The following is a 22,170-nucleotide window of genomic DNA, read 5'->3' as shown; positions in this document are numbered from 1 at the left end:
GTATTGTTGGAAGCACTGTCCACTGAACGTCTATCAGAAATGAAGATAAAACAACTCGGAGATGAACATGGAAGTCGCTGGGGGAAAGTGCTCTGCTTAGCATGCATTTGATTTCCACACACCTTTGCAGGAATACGTTGATGGCATAAAGCAAGGCAGGCCTCTAATCTTCGAAGTTAGAGCTCTGCTATGAGGCAGCTCTTTTTCTAATGAAGGCAGATAAATTCACAGCAACTTGCTGAGATGGTTTAGTCTGTTTTCTCTCATCGACCTGAAGCTCCAGCCGCTGGCGTTACTGCTCTCGTAGACGTGACTTTCTTCTCCAAGCCTCCAGCTGTATGAACTTTTTAGCACCACCAGTGACCATCCACTCGAATCAGGTTGGCAGCTGGCATAGCCTTCTGACACCTCAGACTACTCCCCTCCGCCCGGTAGGAACTGGAGCCACCCTATTTAACGCCACTGGCTTCAGGGAGCCCAGGACAGTGAGAGGTGAGGGCAGGCTCTATTGGTGTTCTCCTGGCTGGGGGGAGTGAACCCCACACACCATCATCCATGCTGATTGGACCTCCCAGCTCTGGGACTGCTGTGCTCTCTGCCTCTCCTCAAGGCCTATAGGAGACTCTGGACTGGAGTGGAAGGAACACTGAAAAACAGTAATCAATTATAAATAAATCAATTTATAAATCAATTATAAAATATAAATGCTAACTGTATAGCCAGGCATGGTTCTGTGTGAACCATGAACGTTGGTTGAATCTGAACGTTGGTGTTTTCATTGCCAAAGTGGGAATAATAATACCAACATAACGGAATTGGAGTATTAATGAAGCAGTGGGTTTCAAGTGTTCAGAACAGTGCCTAGGACATATCGAATACTCAACACATGTCACCTATTACCATTGTTAATGTTATAGAAATTTAGAACTGCTCTTCCTACACCAGGAGAATATGGTTTGCACATCTCCATCAAGAGAATCCATAAATAATATGCGTTCACTCTGCATCCACGGAATGAATGAACGCACTCAGGACCCCTGCAGTCCTGCTTGCCAAGCTGACCTCTGACACTTACGAGCCTTATGCATTTGGCTTAGTTCCTTAACCTCAGAGCTTCATTTTCCTCATCTGCAAATGAAGTTGTTTTTTGTTTTTTTTGTTCGCTACCTTGTGAGTGTGTTGTAAGAATTAGAGAGAATTAGAGATGGAAGATCCCGCTGAGGGCTCAGAGCGTAGTCAGGTAGGTTAGTTGTGGTTGTTACTACCTGAGGCCATCACGTGCCTCGAAATTACTCTAGTGCTAAGTCTTTGTAAGCTGACAGACACATAGACATTAAGGATTGGATTCGGAAACTTTTCTGTCCATATACATGAGAATCTACTAATTCCTTTTCTCTCCCTTTGTCACTCTTGTAACTTTGTATGGTGCTTTGCATTGAGAGGACCATAACACAGCCGACGAGATCCTGATGAAAAGCCAGTGCTAGGTCCGTGGCACATGCCTTCTCATTCCCAGCTTCTCCTTACCCTGCTTGCCAGCTCGCCCTGGAAGGCTGTTCGCTATCGGGAGAATAATTATGAAGTTATCCTAGGATGGCTTCATTGGCCTGAATGGAGCCTGTCTCTCCAGGATCCTTTTCCACATCCATGCATTTCACCTGCCTTCAGGTGTCAGTGATCCTGGCCTCTCTCCTCTCCGCTCCTCACTGCGTCCTCCCACCTCTCACTGAGATGAGGGCTCCCGGAAGCTGTGGGGATGACAGGGCATCCCCTGTCCTGTCCCTGTTTGAGGCTCCTGTTGAGGCCACATCTCACGAGGCAGATGGAATTCCAGTCTGGAGAGTCTGCCAATTGCTTTTAGCCATGAGAAGCACTAGGGTCGGGCTTCCCTGGTGGCGCAGTGGTTGAGAGTCCGCCTGCTGATGCAGGGGACACGGGTTCGTGCCCCGGTCCGGGAAGATCCCACATGCCGCGGAGCGGCTGGCCCCGTGAGCCATGGCCGCTGAGCCTGCGCGTCCGGAGCCTGTGCTCTGCAGCGGGAGAGGCCACAGCAGTGAGAGGCCCGTGTACCGCAAAAAAAAAAAAAAAGAAGCGCTAGGGTTCTTACTATCCTTATCACTGTGGTTTCAAGCTAGTCGTCGAGGCCTCACATCCTCCCAGGGCCTTAAGGTGTGCAAAGCACTTTCCTAGCCTTGATCGCACAACGGCCCTATGATGTGGAAAAGGCGATTACTCTTGTCCTCGATTTACAGCTGAAGGATGGAGGGCAGGGGGCAGGTGTTGTGCACTCACTCACACTCCCTCTGGCTCCAAGTCTAGTCTGTCCAGTAGCCATTCAGCCAGACGCAGCCCTGAGCCTCTTCACATGCCCGCTCCACAGCTACCCCAGGCTCCCTGCCGTGCTTCCTGTACATTCTGAATGCTCGTACCCTTGTGTTGTCCCCTCCATGGAGGTGCTTTCCTTTCCTGCAGTGGCTTGCGCACTGTCTGCTTCCCCCTGCACTTAATCACCCTCAGTGGGCATCAGTGGTGGTGAGAGAAGCATCTCTAACCCCAGAGGATGTTAAAAGTTTCTCTCTCTCTCTTTCTCTGTCTCTCTCTCTCTCTTGGTCTCTCTCTCTCAGTCTGTCTCTCTCTTTCTTTCTTTCCTTTACACGTGTCTAACTAAGGAGCAGAGAAAGGTAGCCCTGGGAGGACATAGGGCTTAAAAGTGTGTTGTTTACACATGCCCAAGAGGGCAGCGGCACCTCTGTGATTTCCAAGCTAAGGTGTTGCTGAGAGGAGCTCCCCGTTTTCCATCCCTCTCCCCATTTCTCCCTCCTATCACATCACTTCAGCGGGGACCAGCTACCTCTCCCTCCAATCTGGCTAGAGGCCACCTTGGGAAGCCCCCCTCCAGTTCTGCTTTAGCCAGTGAGGCACATTATTCAGATCTTTCTTCTCTGACGCCATAACCCTGACTCTCCCTATCAGAGATTTCCTCCCCACAGGTCCACTTAGGGACTGAACATGTTCAAAGATCGAATCATCCTGGACCCCTCTCCTCTGTCCTTTCCTCTGGGAACTGACTTTCTAGTTCCTGCGATCAGCGGCATTTGTTTCAGGGGTCCTTTCAATTGACCCAAGATACTCCCAAAACAGTCTTCACTGGGAGCCTTGGATTCTCACCACCACCACACCTCCAAAATCAATCTGGGTCAAGCTTTGAAAGAGAGGCTTAAGATGTAGGCAGAACCGGCTCCTGAAGAGGGCAAGAGGTGATGAGACAGAGCCTAAGAAGCCATGACAGGGCTGGCAGATTCCAGCTCTAGGGGGACTTTATACCCGCTTCCCCCTCTCTCTACCACCCTTGGTAGACGTGACTAATAGATCACCGAACTCTATTCTGTTGAAACCAAATATGGCTTCAGGATCCTTCTTAGCACAATGTCCCAGGCAGCCGTCATTAAAAGACTCAAGTTGACATTTTCTGCCCCGTCCCTCTTTTCTTTCTTCATCTGTGGCTTCTAAAACCTGGATCTGAAGAGTGGAATTCCAAATTCCAGACACATCTGAGAGCCGCTCACCGTGCCTGTCCCCACCCCACTGATACTGACTGCCTGAGCCCTGAGCCCCAGGGGTATTTTTGGAAGCCTGAGCGTCAAAACAAGTTGGCTAGCGGTGTGCTCCCTGATGCCGATGGGAGCTTGACAAGCTGTAGCCCGCCTTGAAATTCTCATCTTGAAGCATTAAATGTCAGCAGCTCCATTAACATTTTCATTATTGCATTTTTATTGTGCTCTTATTTAGGCTACTGATGTGAAGGGAGCTAACATTCCCTTCATGCTATTTTTAAAGAAAACATATCAGCCTCAGTGGTAAATTCTTACATGTTTAGGGTACTTTTCCTGCTTCTCAAGACCCCCCCCAAATGCACATCAACATCAGAACATGATTCATTCACTTTTTTACTCATTCATTTGTTGCACAGTTACTTATCGAGCAACTCACTTCTAAGTTTGGGGCACTGTTCTGGGCTCAGGGGCTGTGTGGGCAAACTTGGGCAATACAGATAGACTAGGAGATCTTAACCACTTTCTTTTTTTTTTTGCGGTATGCGGGCCTCTCACTGTCATGGCCTCTCCCGTTGCGGAGCACAGGCTCCGGACGTGCAGGCTTAGCGGCCATGGCTCACGGGCCCAGCCGCTCCGCGGCATGTGGGATCTTCCCGGACCGGGGCACGAACCCATGTGCCCCGCATCGGCAGGCAGACTCTCAACCACTGCGCCACCAGGGAAGCCCGACCACTTTCTTGTTTTTAATAAACATAACCACAAGGTGATGAAGTATTAATACAAGGAGAAGAAAAAGAAGGGGAGAGAAAGAAACGGTGTGAAGGGATAAAGTGTAGTCAGGCTGGGCCTAAACCAGGTGACTTCTCCTGCCATGCTGGATGGCCATGGTCTGCTGAATATTGTCATATTCTTTTGGGCACTGGATAATTTTCGTTACATAGTCTATACTAATGGATTACTCAACTGTCTATACTAATGGATTACTCAACTGCCTGGCACTCAAGAAACATATTGGAAGTTTACTTGGAAACACACACACACACACACACACACTCACACACTCACACACCAGTTTTTCACAGGCTAAAGTTATACATGAGGAGGAAGTTGTTCCTAGAGGCAGCATGATAGTTGACTCTTCTCTTTGCCACCATCAAGATTAATTTTCAAGAGATTAATGGTATGAATGAGTAGTTCAAGAGGTCCGAGCTTATCCATATTTGGTCTTTGAGTGTTACCATTTAAAGATGCATCCCTGTCATATTATTTATTTATTCATTTTTTTTCCCGTGTTAGGTTATCTTCCTGCTGGGTTTTTGATATGGCATCAAAGACAGACTGTACGAATCTATTCTAAAAATAACTTGGAAAATCTTTACTCTCTGCTACCCCTTCACCCAAGCCCAAGCGCACGTCATCTGTAAACCGCCTGACAATTTCAAATGATCTGCTTCTGTTTCAGGCAACATTGGCGCAGAGCTCTCATATACTGATATCAACGTGTTCATCTCTTCCGATGGGGGCAACACGTGGAGACAGGTAACTGGGAGATTCGGGGGCAGGGAGGAGCCATTTAGGGCAAGTTCTGCCAACATCTTTCTTATAGATTCTCAGGCTTGTTATGACTTTTTGGGTGCAAAAAAACTGAAGCAGCTCTTCTATTTGGTCAATGTAGCTGGCAGATTAGATGGGCAATGGGAAGAGCTGGGCAGGGCATAAGAAAAACTGGGATTTTCCCAATTTGTTCATTCTTTCATTCAGCAACATGTATGGGACAGACCAGATGCGAATTACCGTGCCGGTGTGAGTAGATGCAGCCAATAAAACAGTTTCTATCGTTAATGTGCCACGGGGTCTTGGCAAGTAGGTGTCTTTACGTTTCTGGGTCTGTTTCTTTATCTACAAGAGGAAGGCGGTGGAATGCTAAGACCAGCAAAGCCGTGGAAGTCTGTGATGGCTTCAGTATTACGTAGGCCCATGTTTTATTAAGTATGAGACAGCTTAATAGTTACATGACCACATGAAAAATTAATTCAGTTTTACAAACTTTTTCTTGCAGCACTGTCCAATAGAGCTTTGAACAGTGATGGAAATGTTCTGCATCTATACCGTCCCATGTGGCTAGTGAACACTTGCAGCGTGGCTAGTGTGACAGAGGAACCGAATGTTTTATTTTAATCAATTTAAATTTAAATTGTCTCATGTGGCTACTATATTGGACAACACAGATTTATACAATGTCAACTGGGTGTCAGGTATAGACCTGAGGAGGCAGTTGAATACTTTGCAGTCCCTTTCCTCGTGGAGCTCAGAATTAAGCAGAGGAGACAGGTTCATAAATAACTAACTGTAGTTTAGAGCGGTTGCGTTATTTTAGTGGCATTATTTGCTTGCGGAGAAGAAGGAGGAATTGATTCTCCTTGGGGGAACTGGGAAAGCCTTCACAAGAAGAGGTGACATTTTACTAAGTCTTAAAGGTGAGAAGGTTTCTATCTGAGGAAGACGAAGAGCACTAAACGTCTTCGTGATGAAGGTGAAGCCACCATCTGAAATCTACTTGCACAAGCTTCTGTTTGGGTCCCTTAGTGAAGATTATCATCTCCATCACCAACATTATCATTGCCACCCCCATTGCCACCACTGTCACTACTACCACCCTCAAAAAATAAATTACCCAGGACCTACTAGACACAAGTCCTATATTAACTACTGTAAGACCTGCAACAAAGAATAAGTTAAGATTCCTGCCCACAAGGGGATCAGGTAGATGAGGAACAGACACATAAAATAAGAACATACCTTAAAAATATAAGATACTCTCTTACAAGTGCCGAATGGGGTAGCAACTGGAATGTAAACTCTTCTGGTCTAGCAGCTCCCAACAGACAAACCATTGTCCCTCCAACACAAGAAATAGCTCACCTGGCCAGGTGGCCACGGTTACATTCTTTCCTTATGTTGTCACCAGTTTGGTTTTCTTTTCTCTTTTCCCAAACAACTTAGGATTCCAGCTTCCACTACATTGCTGGACAGGGCAAGAGTTAGCCGTGGCCAGAATGATACAACAGAGAGGAAAGTGTGAAGAAAATAACTTCTCTCTCCTCCTCAGTGCCAAGAATCTTCTTGTAGTCCTTACCCTCAGACTTCAGTCCAGTGTTTCTGTTACGTGGCTTTGAGCTCTGGAGAGAAAAGCTAGCATTACGGACTCAGAGTCTGTGTTTATATCTGACATATAAATGAATATCCCTTAAGTCTTTCGTGCATTAAGGCTCACCATTAGTGTGGGCATTTAAAGGCAAATATGAGAAATAAAACCAATTGAAAGGTTTAGGCCTGAGAGTCCATTTACTTTCCTCTGTGGTGTTCCCTAGGACATGTTTATAGGAGACACCACTCCTATTCTCTCCCTTTTAAGTCTACTTATACTCTCTTACCCCTTCTAGTACTTCTCACTTAACCCACCACCCCAACCTCTCCATCCAGGCTGTAAGAGCCACCATTAGTGGTTAAGAGCTAGAGGAAGTCTCCAGTTCCACTTTCATCTAGATGATCTAGAGGAGAGAACTGGTTCTCCGGTGGAGAAATATTCTTTCTGTCTTCGGTTGGAGACTTAAAAGTCATAAACTGTAGAAGTGTTGCTATATGTGGGGTTAGGTCTAAACTAAGGCTCTGAGACTTGCATCATGGTAGGTGCCTAGTAAATGCCTGTGTAGATGGATGGATGGATCACTGAATGAGTGAATGAGTGAGTGGATGGGTGAATAGGTAATGGACAAATAAACCAAAGAATCGGTAACTCTGGGTCCGAGGAAGCATGGTGTCCTCGTGAGCATTTAGGGTGAGGATGCCCTAGCACTAAACTTAAGTCTTCCTCCAACTTGCATGGGAACTTAGGAGGTGGTGGCGAAGTCTGAGAAGTCAGTCATCACGTCGATCATAATGTCTCCAGGTCTAAAAGGAATTGTCCTTTAAGTTCATAGATAATTTATAAACATTATAAATGTTTATAAGACACCATTTATAAATTAGCAAACATCTCATTTGAAAAGATGAGAAAGACACAGGCCATTTATAAATTAGCAAACGTCTCATTTGAAAAGATGAGAAAGAGAAAGCTGAGTAGCCAGTTACTCAGATGAAAAGAGGGGAAGTTTCTGAAGTCATATTTTCCATTGAGTTATCTAGTTGAGCATGCGTCTTGTTGCCTGAACCTCTGGTGGCACACTGGCTCACAGTACTGGGGAAAGAGCCCTGGAAATGCCACTTGAGTAGCCAAGGGACAATTGTTTGTTCTCTACAAGCCCATTTCCTCATCTATTAAATGGGGATGACATTACTTGCCAAACTTCCTGATAGGGTTGTTGGCAGGGGCGGAATCTAGATGAAACAATATATGTGAAAAACTTTGAAAACTGTCAAGCACTATGCAAATGTAAGGCGTTGCTATGATTGTTATTGTTGTTGTTGTTCCAGATCTTTGATGAAGAGTACAATGTCTGGTTCCTAGACTGGGGTGGCGTCCTCGTGGCCATGAAACACACACCTCTGCCAGTCAGGCATTTGTGGTAAGGACAGCTCCCTACCCTATTAATGAGCAACGTTTTAGTGGAAAAGGTTGGGACAAGTTATTCTGCATGATTTTCTACCCATTGTACCCATTTCTTCATCCATTTCTTTATCCATCCATCCATTTGATGTACATTACATCATCCAACTCTTTGGTAACAGTAGCAGACCAGATGATTTAGATGGGGAAGTATAATGAATACAGTGGGGTGGTAGGAATGGGTGCTCAGATGAGCCAGAAATGATCAGGAAGGGCCTTCAAGTTCAAGCAGTCAAGATTAACAGTCCAAAATACAGGAGCTGGACATTGCTGTAAGAAGAGGGTTAGGTGCATGTAGCAATACTAAGTTCAGTTCTAGACCAGTTGAAGTTGAGATATCTAGGAACATTCAAGCAGAGATGAAGATCAGTTGTCAGATACATTCATCTGAAGGTCAGGAGAGAGGTCTGGGATGACACTTTAGATTTGGAGTCGCTAGCCGTTAGGTGGTAGTTAAAGCCATGTCCGTAGGCTGCACGCCTCATGAAAGTGGGCACAAAAAGGAGAAAACAGGGACTCCTGTGGAATACTGTTGAATACCAGCATGCAGAGCAGAGGAAGAAATTATAGGAGAGGCTAAGGAGAAATAGCCAAAAAAGATAAAAACACAGGAGAAATGTTTTCATGGATGCTGAAGGAAGGGGTGATCAATAGCACCAAATTCTATAATCAGAATAGATTTTACGGAGTGAAAAACAATCTAGAATTAAGCAATGTAAGAGGTCACTGGTGATCTTTGTCAGGGTAGATTCACAAGAGAGGTGGGGTTGAAAGGTAGAGTGCAGTATATGAATGAGTAGATGAATGAATGACAAAGAATGAAGTAAAGTAGAGACAATGTAGATGATTCTTCCCAAGAAAGTAGATTATGGAATGCAGTTGAGTGTATGTATGTAAGACCCTCCAGGGAAGACAAAAGAGTTGAGTGAGAATATATGGTGATGATGATGATTATAACGATGATGATGATGTTTTTGTTTTTGGCAGAGGATGGATAAGTATCGTGTATGTTTATATCCTGAAGGGAAAGAATTTCAGCCTTCAAATTCAGCAGAATGAACATTTGAAAGAGTGAATGTTTGGTAGTAGAGGGAATGCTATCTAGAATACAGTTGTTGGGATTCACCATGGGCTGGAAGATGGATGCTGGCATAACTCGCAGGCCCTTGATTTTGGGAGACTAACCCTTTCAGAGTAAGAGTTTTACTTAGAAGCATCAGTTTGTAATCAGGAAAAGAAAAAATCAGCTTAGGATCCCCAGGTACCAAATTCAAGCTTCAGCCACCTTGGCAAGGATTTAAAGTTTCTCTTAGTTTGGCCAATTATTAAGTTAAAGCCGTTTGTAGAAAAAAAACAAAAACAAAACACACACACACACACAAACAGTGCCCTGCCAACTCAAGCATGAGCTTGAAGAAGTTCCTAATGTAATTGTTTATCATCCTTTTACTACTGCTTTTGTAATTTTTGGGTAGTATCAGAAGAGTGGAATGACTTGATAGTAATGATAGTCAGCATTTACTCAGGGATTATTAAATTCCAGACACTGTTCTAGGCCCTTTCCATGAATTACCTAAGTTCCTTCTTGAAACCACCCTATGCATTTTCCTGTGGGTACTCTTTTTATCGTAGCATTAAATGCAGACATGCTAAATACTTTGCTCAGAGCTACACAGCTAGTACCTTGCAGCACCAAGTTGGGTTTCTATCATGGATGCTCGTCTCTTTTACCTGCCAATTTTCCAGATACTTTAATGAGTACACAGAGGCTTATCACATGGTCTCTGTCCGCTGGGAGATCATAGTCAAGATAAGAAACTTAGACAGTCCAAGCAGTGTCTACGAAAGGATGCTGACTGTGTGCATTGCTGGAATCCTGAGGCTGGATAGAGCCCCCCACCCCCACCCCGCCGGTGTGTGAGGGGGTCTTTGTGCAGCAGGTGATGTGAGGGCTGATCCTTGATAAAAGGATTCCAGGACTAGGAGAAGTGATGGGAGGAAAGCCAAGGGAAGGGAAAACTCTGACCAAGCCTGGAATTCAGGAGATGTAGGGAGTACTCAGAAGACTGTATGTGGTTGGAATCAAGCATGTGAGTAAGTAATGGTGGGTAGGCCTCAGAAGAACTTAAACACCAGTTTAAGGGCTTCAGGTTGAATCTGTAGATAATTCCTTTTTTTTTTTTTTTTTTACATCTTTATTGGAGTATAATTGCTTTACAATGGTGTGTTAGTTTCTGCCTTATAACAAAGTGCATCAGTTATACATATACATATGTTCCCATATCTCTTCCCTCTTGTGTCTCCCTCCCTCCCACCCTCCCTTTATGTAGGTAATTCCTTCTACTACCGAGACCTCTCTCTCTGTGGTGAGAAGAGTTCTCTCTATTGAGGACTGAGTAGGACTTACACACTCAGGGAGGGCAGCTTGACTCTTAAGACAAGTTTGTTGTTTTTTAACCAAGAAAAGTAACATTCCCTAGTCATTATCATTGTGTTCTAAGCACCTCTATCTAAATCTCAATGACATAATTGATAAATTCCCTGCAGACAGATACAGCTGGCAGATTTCCTCCCCTTAAGTCCTGGGAGAAGAGGGTGGCAATCCCATCTTACCCTTGACTGTCACCCTCCTGCTCTCTCTCCTTCATGTGGTAGGGACTTAGCGCTCACTTCATGGTTGAATTTTAGAGACTTTTACACAAAAGTTGCCTTGTCCTAAAGAAAACAGGAGTTTGCTATTGTTGTTATTTCTTTTTGGTGACAGGAGAGGAGAGTACATTTGGCATGGAGCAGAGGAATAGAGAAAGTTTTGGCTTTGGCGAATCTTAGCATCCTTACATCTTGAATATTCAGTCTGTTCTGCAGTGGTTTCTCTCCAGAGGCCTGATCACTTCTAGAAGGAGTACTTGTCTAGTCTGGATGGAAACCATCCAAGTTGGGAAAATCAGTATTCACTCAGGGATATGGAAGTAGGATCAAATCCTGCCTTTCAAAGCATTAATACAAAGTTTGAGTTTCCCCTTATTCCATGAAATATCTCTTTTGTTGGTAAAAAATATTTATTGAGCTCAGAAGAATAGCTGCCTCCCATTGAATTTCCTCTTATAATAGTCATGCTAATACTACCCTCCATTTGTTCACCTACTTCAGTTTACAAAGGATTCGGATGATTTTTCAAACTAAGCTTTGGAAATAGAATTTTCTCCATTTAAAGGATGTTGATGCTGTCATTTCTCATAAATGCTACAAATGCTTCCCTGAACTTAGATACCACCCATGACTTCTGCTTACTTGCCTGTCTCTGAATGCCCTTCTCCGCAATAGTCCCTGTGACGTTACGTGCCAGCTACTGAGTGTGTGTGCTAGCAAACTACAGTGGCACTTAACTCATTCAGGAATTCTTATTTTTTTTAATTTTATTATTTTTTAAACATCTTTATTGGAGTATAATTGCTTTACATTGTTGTGTTAGTTGCTGCTGTATAACAGAGTGGATCAGCTATACGTATACATATATCCCCATATCCCCTCCGTCTTGCATCTCCCTCCCACCCTCCCTATCCCACCCCTCTAGGTGGTCACACAGCACCGAGCTGATCTCCCTGTGCATTTTGTGCTCATCTTTCGAGGCTAAGTAAGTGTTCTGTAGGGGCCTGACCTTATCATGATCATCAATGTTTCCTTATAAACTTCTTGACTAATTTTGTCTCTGGCTGGCTTATGAATTGCAAGCTTGTGAAACTCAAATGCAGTTTCTTCATCACCGGTAGCTTCTAATTAAGTTACAACCCTCAGGGTAAACACAGAGCTCATTTGAAGTGGAAGAAAGGTTAAGTGATCAGTTCATTGTTCTTGTCTGTAGTAGGTCTCAGACTCACCGACGTTATTTTGGCAGCATATACAAATGTATATATGTTTGCATAGGAAAAAGATACTGGCCTACCCACTCTCCCACAAGGGTATAGTGGCTCTCGAATTTAAATAATAGCTACATCGCCTTTCAGAGAAAATGAGAATCATAATTGAAAAGCTGGGGAAACGTTAGCTAGGCTAACAAGGCATGCTGTTTCCTATAAATTGAAGTGATAGGTAGCTAGATATGCATGAAGACAAAACAGCATACAAATGAACCCATCCATCTGTGACCGGGTACATTTAGATGCATTGAGATTAGAACCTAAGTGCTATTTCAGGGAAGCCCTCCATCCAGTACTACCAGTATTACCTTTGTACCTTAGAAGCATTAGAGTGAAATGAACAATGGCGCCCCATGGAATGCAGTGTTGTAATGAAAACTCACAATAGACAGAGCTACTCACGGGAGGGTGAACTGGGGTCCTACTGTTTGCTTAGCCCTGACAAGCTGTCAGTGTCTCCTTTCAAAGGGAGGTTCTTGGAAACTAAAACCAACATCACCTGGCCGTTCTTGTTCCTTTGCTCTTCTGTAAATGGTGGTGAACACTGGCATTCTGTTCATAGAAACATTCACATGAAAACAATAGTTCCAGCCAATATGTGCCTCTGAGAGGCAAAAGTGCATGTGCTACTCTGAAGGACTTCTGTGTGGCTACAAAGCCATCACCTCATGCGGTTGGGATAATAAAAAATAGAGCAGTGCACCCACCAAAAGGACGAACATTGATCCTCATTGGCCATTATAACTCTATTTCTGTGCTAGAGTGTTCCGGGGAGGACTCTGATTGTTCTTGGAAGATTCTATTCCTTTTAGTGGCGCTTACCTCAATATTATCAAGTCATCAATTCATGGAGTAAGGAAGGGTCTTCGGGGGCAAGTAGTCTAGTTTCACACATACTACAGCAGATACCTCTGTGACACCTAAGAGTGACACCCCACTTCACCAGGACGGCACAGAGCTGACCAATTTGAGTGAGTTTCCACCCTGTATGTTGGCTTTAGTTGTTAGGAAGATTGTTTTGTGCGGAGCAATAACGAATCTACTCGTAATTTCTGTCCATCAGTCCTTGTTCTGCTGCCCAGACCTATGCAGAGTAAGTCAGCTCCAGAAATGCATGCGATTTTTAGAGTCCTGCACCTATAAAGGACCTCAAGAGATGGCTGTGTCTAGGCTTTCTAAGTTCTGGGAAATGATCAGATACACAGTTCAAGACAGATTGCATGCATTTGTTCATTTATTTCTCACATATTCATTGAGCCTATACTATTTATCCAGCACTAGTAGAGGGGCTGGGATATACCAAAGGACAAGACAAAGTACTTGGGAGCTTACACTCTTGTTCAAATATTTGACTTTCCTTTTTAGAACAATTATGAGAATAGAAATCTTTTTTTACCTTATTCTATCTGTATTGTTTGATTGATATTTTCATGCATCTATCCACATTCTCTCTGATTTCATTCGCACATGTTACCCCTTTTCAGTAGGCAGCAATAGCTCCAGATCGTTGAACTGTTTTGTGTGTTGAACTATTTGGAAGCTTTCTTACTAAAAAAGTTAAAAGGTGATGGTAAATGATTCAGCTCTTATTCTTCTTTCCCCTAAGCTATCTTCAGATCGTATAACCTGTTTCTAGAACAACTTGTTTCTTACTTTTAATCGCATTGATTGTCAGTTTTCTACAATGATTGAAACTGAACATAGTATTGACGACCTGGTGGAAGGATAATTTCTTTTATTATTCATGCTCCCTGTCTGTGAACACACGCTAGACTCACGATGCCTTTGATTATCACAGTAGGGACACTGCTGGAATATATTTACCTTGTGATTAACAATCACCTCAGCTTTGTTTTGTTTTTTTTTTCAGCTTGAGCTTCTCATTAGTTACTCTTTTTCCTTTCTCTGCTGTGGGGCTCTTTGTTTTTTCATTTTAATGAAGCATTCTGCTTTAAGTTGGTCCTCTCCTATACGTGACTGCCAAATCTACGTCCCTGGCTTTGATCTGCCTCCAGAAATCCAGATCCATCCATCCGAAGGTCCTCTTGACAGTGTTACAACACGGAAATCCAAAAAGCATCTCAACCTTGACGTGGACCAAACAGAAACAAACAAATAAACAAAAAGCTTTGCTTCTCCTGTTCTTTACATTTCCCTTTCCCAGTTGCTTAACCCCCCAAAACCATGTTGTCTGTGACTTCTCTCTTTTGTTCAAGCAAAATCCTATTGACTTCATCTGGAAAAATAGCCTAGAAATCTTATTGACTTTACGTGTAAAAATATCCTCAACCTTTCGTCCCTTTCTGTGTCCACTATTAAAACCATTATCCAAGCCCCTTCTCTTACTTGGTCTCTTATAATTGCTATGCGTCCCCCACCGATTCATCTCCTTGCATCAACTTTGGGGCCTGACAATCCATTCACCACAAAGAAACCATCTTGTAAAGGTTAAATCAAATCATCTCTCTCCCATTTCAGCTGGGGACAAGGTCCTTTGTAATCTGGCCCAGCCTTACTTTCTTGACTCCATTTCCTCCTATTAATCCCTTTCCCACTAATCTACAACCACCAACCATCTTTCTGTCCTTCCCATACAGCAACTTCATTTCACACCAGGTTTGCCCTCCAGAATGGCTCTCACCTTGATCTTTGCATAGCAAATTCCTTACTATCATTCAGATCTCAGTTTAAATGTCACCTCCTCAGAGAGGAGAACTTTCTTAAATTTTCAATACAAAGTAGCTTCACTCACTCTCTATCATATCCCTCTATTTGAACTGTCTTCGTGACACTTATTTTTAACATTTTTTTGTACCCATTTATCTCCATATTGTTTGTCTCCTCAGACTAGAATGTAAGTTCCACTGAAGCTAGGGCCTTCCCTTTCTTGTTCATTGCTATATCCCCAGAACAGTGGCCACTGCCAACCAGGCACATGGTAGATGTCAATAAATATTTGCTAGGTGAATTCTATTTTCTTTTCGTTCTATAGTCCTGTCTTGTTACTATTTAGAAGTCAATTGTAACTTTACCCCTGTCTCCCTGAGTACTGGCAGTCTTATCAATTTCAATTTCACCTGTCGGCCTAATAAGGGCTTCCCTATTCCTTTGTCTTGGCCATTAATAAGCTATTGAATAGAGGAGGAGAAGGTGGGTCCCGTGGGGTTACCATTCAATACAGTTACTTCAGAACATCTAAAAACTCCTAGTCATCTGAAAGAATAGCTCTCACAAATGACAGACCCAAGTTTCTGATACTCAAGAGATTAAATTTTATAATGTATTTTTTTGGAGTTTCTTTGGGAGTTTTGGTTTTAATAATTATCTCAGCATGAAATATTCGGGTGTTAGAAATTACTGTTCTCAGAAAGTCACCTGAATAGCACGAACCTGGGCTTCCTAGTGGTACGTTGACTGTAGATTATAGTCACAGCATTCATTCCTCACCCTGGCTCTGGAGAACTGTCCCCTGGCCTATGCTAATTTTATGTCATCCTTAGACTTTGGTTATTGTATATGCTAGCCTTTCCTCCTGGATGTTGGCATTTCCTAGTGTTTTTGCTGATCCCATTCTTCCATCTAATCCATGCTTTTGCTCCTTCCATATGGATTCAGTTCATACAGCATGCTTTTATCTTCCACACCCTATCTCTCCACCTTGGGCTCAGTGTTTCTTTGGAGCTTACGTCTTAGAACTCAGAGCTCAGAAGGCTGTGATGGCCCCTCTGTTTCTGTTACTTTGTGGTGTCTTATCTTCATGTATAAAGTAAAGATGACTGTCCTCTGCCCTGTTAATGGCAGTGGTGTGAAGGCTCCTCCTTCCCTGGGATGTGGTGGCACTCAACTGCAAGTTTTTCTGCTAATGTTAATCACTGACCTTCATCAGTAAGGAAACTCTGAGAATGAGATAAGGATGGAGGTCTTCAACCACTTTGGCTTCTTCCTATCAAGACAATAATCAATCCAAAGTCATCAAAATAAACAAACCAAAAACTAAACAAATATCTTTTTGTACCCTCTGGACTTATCAGACAGACTTAACTAGTTAGTGGCCATGACATACTTTGAAATACCTACAATTATTTTAGGAACCAGGAGGGTACATAGCATGAAAGGTAAGTCCATTCCCAGTTATGCTCTTGTTTCCACCTTTGAATGAGGAACCCATTTCCAAGAGAAGCAGTTCAGATCTGCCTGACTTCCTCTGGTTCAGCTTCAGTGATTATTTAGCCTTCAGCCTATTGAAAAAAAAAAAAAAAAAAGGCTGAAATGGCCAAGTCCTTAAAAGTCAAGACAATATTGACTTGTCTATACATTAGATCATCGGACTATACATTAGATCTCCAAGAACTCATTCATCTTGCATAACTGAAACTTTGTACCCTTTGACCAACATCTCCTCATTTCTTCCTCCTGCCCACCCTCCACTCCCACCCCCTCAGAAACCAGCTTCATGTGGCCAATGTTTCACTATATCCCTATCTATCTATCTATCTATATCAAAGCATCAAGTTATACACTTTAAATATATACAGTTTTTGTATGTCAACGATATCTCAGTAAAGTTGTTCATAAAAAGTCAAGACAGATACTGATAATTTAGGAACTCATAAAAACTTTTATAACCTCTGCCTGCTTTTTGTTTGTAGAAGTAGACCTCAGTATACCAGAAATACAAAACTTCTTATTGCATGAGACTAGTTTTTCTAGCTGGGTAAAGAGATTGACTTTGTAATTTTTTTTTTTTTACAGTATGCGGGCCTCTCACTGCTGTGGCCTCTCTCCTTGCGGCGGCCATGGCTCACAGGCCCAGCCGCTCCGCGGCATGTGGGATCTTCCCAGACCGGGGCACGAACCCGCGTCCCCTGCATCGGCAGGCAGACTCTCAACCACTGCGCCACCAGGGAAGCCCTGACTTTCTAATTTTTAAGATCGGTTTATTTGGGAAGAGAGGATAAGATAGAGAGACAAGTAATATCCAGAGAATGGACTGAGTAGGTTGACTAGTAATGGGGACAGGGATTCACATCCAATTCATGGATGCTAGTGTAAGTAATGCTCGAAAAATTATTGGATGGATTAAAAGAGTTTCCTTAATCACTTCTTATTTTTTTATTCATATATTCATTTAACATTATATAGTACCATGTGCCAGTGTTTCTGCTAATTTTAGGAATGCAAAAGTGAACAGTATGGTCTTTGACCTCAAAAAGATCACAGTTCAGTGGGAGAGTCAGACATATCTTTTGAAACTATGTATGTAATATCAGGTAAGAAGCATTGTAATAAAGATATGTAGGTGATATGGGGGGGGTCAGACAATGCACAAGACATATGTGACCCCTGAATTCCCAAGATTTTAATGTTGAATGGAGGGATTCAAGATGAGTTAAGAAGTCATCACTTAGCACTATGATAGGTGAAGGCCTGGGTGTTGTAGGAAAATAGAGTTTCTACAGTTGAACTCAGTATCCTGTGTTGTGGAGTCAGAGAAAAATTAAGAATTAACCAGGCCAAAAGAATCACAGGGCTTCCCTGGTGGCGCAGTGGTTGAGAGTCCGCCTGCCGATGCAGGGGACATGGGTTCGTGCCCCAGTCCGGGAAGATCCCACATGCTGCGGAGCGTCTGGGCCCGTGAGCCATGGCCACTGAGCCTGCGCATCTGGAGCCTGTGCTCCGCAACGGGAGAGGCCACAACAGTGAGAGGCCCACATACCGCAAAAAAAAAAAAAAAAAAAAAAGAATCACAGAAAATGAAGCAAATAAAGCTGCCTTGGGGAAGGAGGAGTGTTGGGAAAAGCGTCTCAGAGGAGATGGTCTTTGGGCTTTGTCCTCCGGTTAAATCAAGGGGCGGTAGGGAACTCGATAATATCAAGAAAAGGAAGGAAGCAACTGCTCAAGATTGCTCAAATCCTCTCCACTAGCGGCATCCCTTTAAAGAGTTTCAGATGCTGTGTCCACAAAGGGCCAGACCTTCCTCTTACTGTTGGTCGAAAGATGGAACAGTGTTGCCCAGAACATCAGGCACTCAATAATCGTCCCTAAAAGCCCCTTAAAGTGGCATCGGGAAAGGAAAATGATACTTCATCCATTCTGAACAAATAGGAAATGGCTGTTTTTAAGGTTTGATCTGAAAGACACACACCTCCCCTCCCATAGGGTAAACCCCACACTACTGAATTTATCTGTGTCAGAGACTCCAGAGGCTGAATTGATTGTGCTGTAAATTGAACCTCGGGTTCCATTCTGAGTACTTGAAAAATGACACTCCAGCCACTAAGCCCTCCCGCCTGGGTGGTTTTTTTCCTTCAATTCTGAGATGTTGAACGATTTCTGCAGCTCTTGGTGCTGTCTGTACCTGGGCCAGGAAATGCAGTTTTGATCAAATCTCCTGATAATATAGGGAGATGTTGAAGATTAATAACTATTGATAATCCAAACTGCCAGAAAGGGAGATACAGAGGAGAATTTAATCACCTGAAAACTGGTTGCAAAATAGTGTGGTTTTATTTTCAGCTCTCTCTTCCATCTACTTGTTTCCAACCCAGGGTGAGTTTTGACGAGGGCCACTCCTGGAACAAGTACGGTTTCACTTCGGTTCCTCTTTTTGTGGATGGAGCTCTGGTGGAGGCAGGCATGGAGACCCAAATTATGACGTGAGTACTTCTTTGTCTGTGGTCAAAAGGAGCCTGGAGACCTGGGTTCTATTTCCATGGAGGCCATGGACTTTCTCCAGGGAGGCTTACACGAAAGCATTTCAGTCTCTGGACCAAAGTTGCCTCATCTGTAAGATGGACATATTTATGCAACACCCACCAATTCAAGAGGCTACTGACAGGATTAGAGAAGCTGGGCTTCCAACTGAAAAGTTAAGGTTTCTCATAAAATTAAAGTATTGTAACAAATTTCCGTTTATCCAAAACCCAAGCAAACAGAAAGCTTAAGTCTTTCGATGTGTTTTCTCTCTTTCCAAAACAGTCTAGTAAGGAACAAGGGATGGGGACAGAGGGAACAAAACAGCCAACTTACTGAATACAGGGAATGTCTTAAGGGAATCTCCTAGAGTCTGTGATATACACACACACACAGAGTTGCTGTTGTCCCATTTCAGATTAATTTGCTATGAAAATTTTTCTACACTCCTTTACGATGAGAATAGATGGTAGAGATAGAGGTCTTAAAGCTGTAAAGAGCTCCAAAGTACTTTCTGAATATTAAAGAAGATAATAATAATTTGATGTTTTCTAAAATTATATCAGTTTAATTCTTAAAAAGTTGATTATGCGTGTTTGTGTGCACTACTGTAGGTAGGGGGGTGAGGAGGAATAGTTGTGGGAACCCTTCACCAGCAATACGAAGCCCCACCGCTCTCCACCTCCCCTACTCCCAAGAGACTGGAATATCTTACACTTTAATTATTTGCTGGACAGAGTGAAGGGAGTCTGCTGGGCAAGATTAAGGGGAATGTGCTATACTGTGGACTTGTCACAGAAAGGCTTATAGAATGCTCCTGGGCTAGTTTGGGGGAACGCTGTCATCTTCTTACTCTAGGGGACACTGCTCTTCTCTTAACCTTTGCGTTCATTAATTTCTTTATAGTTTGAATCAATCTTTTTCTGATAGGAGACTGATGAGCTTTGCGGAGGAGGCAAATACAAGGGCAAATGGCTAATTCCTATGCTTTACTTTTTTTCCCAGAGTGATCAGCTGAAAAAGCTTTTATAACTGCAGCTCCGCAGTTTTGATCAAATGTTGTAATCTAGCCCCAGACCACTTTTGCCATGCTCCTTCCCTCCACTTCCATCCTCATAACCAGAGGGCTGACCAGCCACTCCTCTGAGCTTTCAGAATGACAGAAAGAACCCAGCCATGATGGAAAATGGTGCACAAATTGGAGAAAACAAACAGAACAAATGGACAAAAGTCCAGTCCTAGGAAATTCAGCAGAAGCTCTACACAGGGGTCCCATGTCTATAGGATATGTCTGTAAAAAGAGTCTATAGGATTCCCAGTGTCCTCATTATTTAAAGAATGTTCATAACAGAAAATTTGGGTGGCTTCACAAAATGTCTTTAAAATTAGTTGGAACAAGTGCAACGAAGAGTGATTTTTAAATTATCTTCAGTTCTTTCTGAATTTTCCAAATTGCCTGTACAACCTTCTCTCTAACTTCAAGGGTGTGAACTGTGTCTTTTAAAGACTTAACGCTCATTTTTGAGCATGATCCATGTGTTAGGCACGTAGGCTCTATTGTTGGAAATGTAAAGACATGATGTCAAACCCTATGAGGCGCTGCTACAGTCTTCCCAAGGGGGATATTGTATTCGGAACTTCTCTGGGCAGTTCTGTTGTACAGTGTAAACAAGGGTTTCTGGTAGAATTTGTTCCTCAGGAAGTACAGCTTTAATTTGAGTTTTTTCAGCAATTTCTTTTTGTTCTCCTAAAATATCCTCCAAAACAGAATTGTTTCACCATCTAAATTTCTAGTTAAATGGACTCTGTTGTTGCTGTCAAGTCACTTTATTAATTAAGACTTAACACTATTGTATGCAAGTTTAGCTGTTTGAGCCATGGACGGTATTTAAGATATAGTATGTTAGTAATGCTTAGAGTCTAAAGCCTCATCGTGTGGTAGAGACACAGCAACAGTATGTTGTATAAATACAAATTCTGGATGTTCAAAAGCAGTATCACAACATAAACTTTATTTCTAAAATACAAATGATTTGATAAATATGTAGATATATTCATAGTGAATATATATGTAAGTATTTGTGTGTATAGACATATGTCCGGGTATATATGTACACATAGATATACATGTATACATGGAGAGATTTAGACAACAGAGGTACAATGAGAGAGAAATCCCAAGGACCTAGGGTCCCAGCAAGACCTTCGAAACCTTATATTATAAAACCTTAGATTATTATAAGACCTTATATTATTAAACAAAACTAGTGGTACCCATGTGCCAGTTACTATTCTAGATGAGCAAATCAAGAAGAAACCCCTGTCCTCGTGGACTGCATACATTAAATAAATGTGACATACAAATGACTCTGTCATGTTACCCAGAATACTCTGCCCAGGGATTGAAATATTTTCTTAGGAATTCTAGGAAGCGTACCCCAGAATACTAGGAATACTGCCATCGTTTTTCATAAGGATCTCTGACCATGAGCTGACTTTTCCAAATGATTTCCCATCCTTCGCTTAATCACTGGATATAAAAAGAAAACCTTCCTCCATTCTGGGACTTCCTCCAATACGGCCACTAGGAAGTTTCAGGTATTGAGTTCTAAGCTCTGTAAGGTGAAGGTTCACACGTTCAAGAAGGTTGTGCAGTCTACCTGAATGGATCAAGCCAAATGTGGCCGCTCGTCACAATCAAATCTGACATGGCCCTAGGAGGTTGGGCAGCGAAGATACCTATGGTCCTAAAGTCAGGTCTTCCTTGTTGTTTTAGCAAAGAGACGTACTGGTCCTCCTTTTATTCTGTGTTCTCCTTACCTCATACTGTGATTTATCCCGCGTTCTCTTGTACGAGGCCTCTCTGAACTCATTGCATGCTTCTCTTGGGCATTACTTTGAACGATAGTGCATGTACACCAATCTCTGCATGACCTGGCGTTCCCCAGCAAATTTAAAGCAACAGTTTAGATTCTGTATTCATCTAATCGTAAGTGGTAATAGCTATATATTTTTTCTCAGCTTTGGATGGGGTTTAGCTGGTCACATGGGTATGAGGGAGATTGACCTCAGGGCTAAACCATTTACTGAAAAGATGAGCTACTGCTTCTGTTTTTCTTTCCTCCCCAATAAGACTCCAAGGAGTGTGGCAGAGTTTTTGTCTCCCTTCTCCCTTGCTTATCAAGATTCTTTAAATGCGAGTAAGTAGAACAGGAACTAGAATAGTGCATAATTTTCTTATATGGGATTTGAGGCAGACAGGTATTTGTCCTTCATGGAATTAAGATGAGTTTGGAAGCAATCATCCAACCAAGTATAAACAATTCAAGCTCCCTATTTTTAACTTTTTATTAATTCAGAGTTTCTCTAGGATGAAAATGGTCCAGGGCTCCTTAGACAG

General features: G+C 42.8%; 1 protein-coding gene across 1 annotated transcript in view; it reads left to right on the top strand.

Moving 5' to 3' along the window:
- SORCS3 (sortilin related VPS10 domain containing receptor 3) overlaps nucleotides 1-22,170 on the top strand; it is a 576,395-nt gene that overhangs the window by 486,740 nt on the left and 67,485 nt on the right. The window contains exons 12-14 of the mRNA XM_060033570.1: nucleotides 5,017-5,093; nucleotides 8,028-8,119; nucleotides 18,626-18,733. Of these exons, the coding sequence (XP_059889553.1) occupies nucleotides 5,017-5,093; nucleotides 8,028-8,119; nucleotides 18,626-18,733 (277 nt within the window). The remainder of the gene's footprint in view (nucleotides 1-5,016; nucleotides 5,094-8,027; nucleotides 8,120-18,625; nucleotides 18,734-22,170) is intronic.

Source organism: Delphinus delphis, chromosome 16, assembly GCF_949987515.2.
Source record: "Delphinus delphis chromosome 16, mDelDel1.2, whole genome shotgun sequence".
Lineage (NCBI taxonomy): Eukaryota > Metazoa > Chordata > Mammalia > Artiodactyla > Delphinidae > Delphinus > Delphinus delphis.
This window is presented reverse-complemented; position numbering and strand designations above follow the sequence as displayed.